The sequence below is a fragment of the Poecilia formosa genome, unplaced genomic scaffold (assembly GCF_000485575.1).
Source record: "Poecilia formosa unplaced genomic scaffold, Poecilia_formosa-5.1.2 Scaffold176, whole genome shotgun sequence".
Lineage (NCBI taxonomy): Eukaryota > Metazoa > Chordata > Actinopteri > Cyprinodontiformes > Poeciliidae > Poecilia > Poecilia formosa.
In genome coordinates, this window is record NW_006800115.1 from 292,923 (window position 1) to 297,401 (window position 4,479).

The window sequence follows — 4,479 nt, forward strand, 5'->3', positions numbered from 1 at the left end:
CGATTACTCGATTAATCGTAAGAATAATCGATAGATTACTCGATTACTAAAATATTCGTTTACAACAGCCCTACTACAAACACTGAATAGAAGAAGAGCTGCCATTGATACAGTTGCAGCTAGGCATGATTTCATGTTAAATAATACAGTTAATACAGTTTTAGCAAGTTGCTCAAAGTCTAAACTGGTATTGTTGTGATTGTAAGGTGTAAAGTTTACCTTCGACCAAACGCCCCCCAAAGGCATCCCAGCGCCCTCCTTTTGTAAAAATTTCCGCCAGCTTCCCGTCTTGTCCCCTTTCCTCTAGCCATGCCCAGCACCACCTGTTTTTAATTCCTTTCTCAAGTAAACGTGTTTCTTTACCGGGTGAGACAAATTCCATCTTCTTTCATATCGCATTTGATTTAACCGCTGAACCGAACGCATGCGCTTCTTTTTTACAAACCGTTTTATAGTCATTGGTCAAGAACACGGGAGCTAGAATTCTGATTGGCAGACATCTTTGTCTATCATCTACAGTTTACTTGAGGCGGGACGTTTGGTCCAATGCTCCCTTTGCTTGAAAAGCCGGAGGTCTGGCCCCCAGATGGAGCTCTTTAAACCCAGAGACTACAGTTTGGTTGAGGTGGACCATGAAGATTGGTTGAGGTGGACCGTTTGGTCAAAAGCCGGAAATCCGGCCCACAGCCGGAGCTCTTTAAGCCCTGGGGAGTGCATAGAACAAATAGATAAATACCAGTGTTGGGTTTTCTACGATGTAGCTGATATCTGGAGCATTCTGCGGGTCATCTTGAGGATCTGCATCAATCTGCATGGGCTCAACAGAGCCCTGGAAAACAAAACCACATGCAGGGGATTTAAATTCAAGCAAGAGATAAACTCTAAATAACAACACTAACATTTATAAAATGTACACATGTGGACAAAATTGTTGGTACTGCTTCGTAAATGAATAAAAAGCCTGTAATAGTTACTGTAATTGGTTAATTTTCATCGAAAATTAACCAATGAAAATCAGACATTGCTTTTAAATTGTAGTTCAACAGAATCATTTAGAAAAACAAAAATAAATAGCAGGGTTTCCCCAGCATTCTTCAGGTGTGACTGTTCATCTACTTCATAGAATACTGCTCTTTCCCTAGATGTCCTGCCATGTTACTGGAGATATAATGTTTCAGTGTTCTGATTCTCAGCTGTTATGGTCCAGGTGAGCCTTTGGGAAGTTGGGGAGAGAGGATTCTTCCTATGTTTCTGCAACATTACTATGGGATTAAAATGGCCAAATTTGTATTATTTTGACCACCCTATACTACAGAATGTGAAATGTTATTTTAAAAATAGCCCAGCATTGCCCTACTTGCAGATGTACATAAGGCAAGCAGAGCTGCAAAGAGTCAATATTGCGATCCAAAAAACAAACATAGGAAGAAAAGTCAGAAGAGTAGCTGCTAAAAAGTTGCATTTCCACTGTAGAAAACCTTTTCATTTGAAGTTCTTTTATTTAATATATATATATATATATATATATATATATATATATATATATATATATATATATATATATATATATATAAGTTACCTTCAAAAAATAAGATTTTGAAAAGGCTTTCTTTGCTCTGAATTTCTTATTTTGTAATCATGTTATTCATTCATATTTTCTACTTTGTCTTTAAAATACCAAAAATATCACAATTGCACACAACTATTTATTTGGCTGTCTGAATACATTATGTCCTACATATTAAAATAGGATTATGATCAGTTCCTCAGTACTCCAGAAGCCTTTCTACCAAATACTATTTTACTCTTCAGTAATTTCTTCAGTAAAACATCCTTGAAGTAGTGACACTGATACTTACGCACATTTTGGGATATTCTGCATAATTTTGAAAAGAACTCAGTTCTGTGGTGAACAGTCTAAGAATTTAAGGTTTCTAGTTAAAGTTAAGTAACAAGGTAGTAAGCGTCGTATTCAGAAAGAAGCTAAGTTCTGCCTCTACAACAAACGGGAAACCACTCGGTTTTTAGCATTCTAAAATCCCTCTTCTTAATTACCGGGGTCTCGCTGCGAACATGCCTTATGAATAGTTTTTTCTTTACGTTCTTGTAGCTGAAAACGGATTATGCCTTTTTTTCATGCTAATTGTTAACAAACGAATCCGTTTTTCTATGTCGGCTGCCATTTTTAAGGTCATCTGCTCAGCGTGTTGTCACCCAAGCACCAAAAAATTGTATTGATAACTTTTGTCATTTGCCGTAATAATAACTGATTTTATTTAACATAACCTTTCAGTAAAGCTTCCTGTTGAGTGTTACAAAGTACGGAGTATGATGGAGTACATCTGAACATTACCAAATACGTTGAGTATCGTAATTTCTAACGTTGACTTACCTGAAAGTTAAACACTTGCACAGGCAAAGGCATCTTCCGATGTTCGTCTGTGTTCTTACTTTATTGTTGGGATAGATTAAAAAAAAGGAAAGAATGCAAAAGATTAGATGTGCAGGCCTCAGCAACAAACGAACCTTTTTCGTCTTCTTCTACTACTTCCTTCTTCGCCACATCTTCTTCTTTGGTCTGTTACGACTCATGGTATCCATCAAGTTTTACTACCGCCTCCTATTGGTCTCTCTGTTTACTACAACAGTAAAACTTTGCACTACAGACCCACGAATAATCTTTTTTCAGTTTTCTTTCGAATCGTTAATACATCTTCTTCTAACCCTCATACAGAGAATATTTATAATAGCCAGTTATGGCTATAAGTTTTTCATTATAGGTTCCTGTAACCATGGCTGGACTATTGGGCCACAAAATAGCCGTGGTACTTTGGCCATGGTGGCCCACCATAATTATTTATACGAAATTATGAAGGCACAACATATACCAGAGGATAAATGTGCATATTGTGTTGTTTCAAAAGTTTATATGCTATGCAGCATCCTATTAAGAAGACAGTAACCATACTAAAAGAAATGTACCATCATTGTGGGAGAGATGGCCATAGTGTTACAATTCCCATCTTGAAGTGAAAGCAGATGTCAAAGAAACACTGTTAGAGATTAGAGATTATATATAATATCTATATGATAAATCAATCATACCAATAGTAGGACCATATCATTGTACAATAGAGCTTCTCATCAAAGTAGCACCTTCAGAACTGGGAGGACACAGAAAAACCAAAAATAAACCATTGGATTAAACTAATGAACAACAACTTGCCTGCCACTGCAAAAGCCGACTTACCATACATAGCTAAGTTTGAAGACTTTAAAGACATTTGGTTACCCTTCCTACCAGGGGTGAAAGTAGTGGGGTACGTTCAGGTACTGCGTACCCCTAAAAGATTTAGTGGGGGTACGCAGTACCTGCAAGAGAGGGGAGCGGCTGTCTGCTGTAAAGAATCATTGGGTTCACTGTGCAGCCGTGACTGATTAGTTTTTCAAGAACAATTTATCAGGTATCATAGCGGCTTAATCAGTTAATAAATAACTTTTTTCCCCCATTTCATATTGTTTCTGAACTCTTCCTGCTTTGCTAGAGCAGGGGGGCGATATGTCGATAGAGGAAGGTTTTGAGTCGATCTCGGCATTAGGAGACAAACTGAACGCCGCCAGGACGCTGAGACCAGCAGGTCCTCCTCTGACTGGCTTATCAAAACGTTCATAACTTTATTAAAGAACAACAACAACATTTATAAAATGTGTTCAAATTAATGACCCAACAAAAATAATAATCTCAGTAATTATTGTTTCAACAAGGTGTTGCGCAATTCTGTGCGTTTCGGTTCCATTACCAAAATAACTAGCAGAACATGAGTTTAAAATGAACTAATCAACCACCGCTGTGTTCATGAGAGGCTTTTTAATGATCGCAAAAATAAATCAAACCTGCAAACATAATATCGTAACGGACTAAATGTTATGTTTTTAACGTAACCTCTGGTCGGTTTGTGGAGCGCAGGCAGTTGCCATGGCAACGGGTGTGCTTAAATGATAAAGAGTAAAAAAGTGCGAGTGGTTTAGAGTTGATCACCTGTTCAGGTTGTTTTACCTTTGCTGTGGCTCATCACAGCCGCTGTAGTTTCTGAACGTTCAATAAATGACAAACTTGGACTAATTATCTCGTTCGTCTGCGAGTATATGTCATTTACAACAAACATCAAACACGGTAAATATGTTTCATTAAGTATTTAACAAACAAATGGCTTCTACCGCGATAATTATGTGAAATTAAATTAATTGTCTAATATAAAAAAAATAGTTTGGTGCTGTCGGGCTCAGAGTCTGAGAGGCTTTTCCTTTATCAAACTTTTTTTTTTCTTTTTGCCTCTTATTTAGTGGAAATATTAATGTTGAAGAGATTTTCTCCAAAATAATAACCTTTTATAACCTTTAGCTAAACTGTTGAAAATGAGGCTCTAACATCCACAAATGACATTGAAATAAAATCCAGTCCAACATCTGGTTTGAGGT

At 37.1% G+C, this 4,479-nt stretch overlaps 1 protein-coding gene across 1 annotated transcript in view; it reads right to left on the minus strand.

The window, feature by feature from the left end:
• The window catches only part of gps1 (G protein pathway suppressor 1), a 27,618-nt gene extending 25,042 nt beyond the window's left edge, over window positions 1-2,576 (minus strand). Inside the window, exons 1-2 of the mRNA XM_007565478.2 lie at window positions 2,393-2,576; window positions 737-829 (exon numbers count right to left, since the gene is read on the minus strand). Of these exons, the coding sequence (XP_007565540.1) occupies window positions 737-829; window positions 2,393-2,425 (126 nt within the window). The 5' untranslated portion in view covers window positions 2,426-2,576. The remainder of the gene's footprint in view (window positions 1-736; window positions 830-2,392) is intronic.
• Window positions 2,577-4,479: the final 1,903 nt, after the last annotated feature.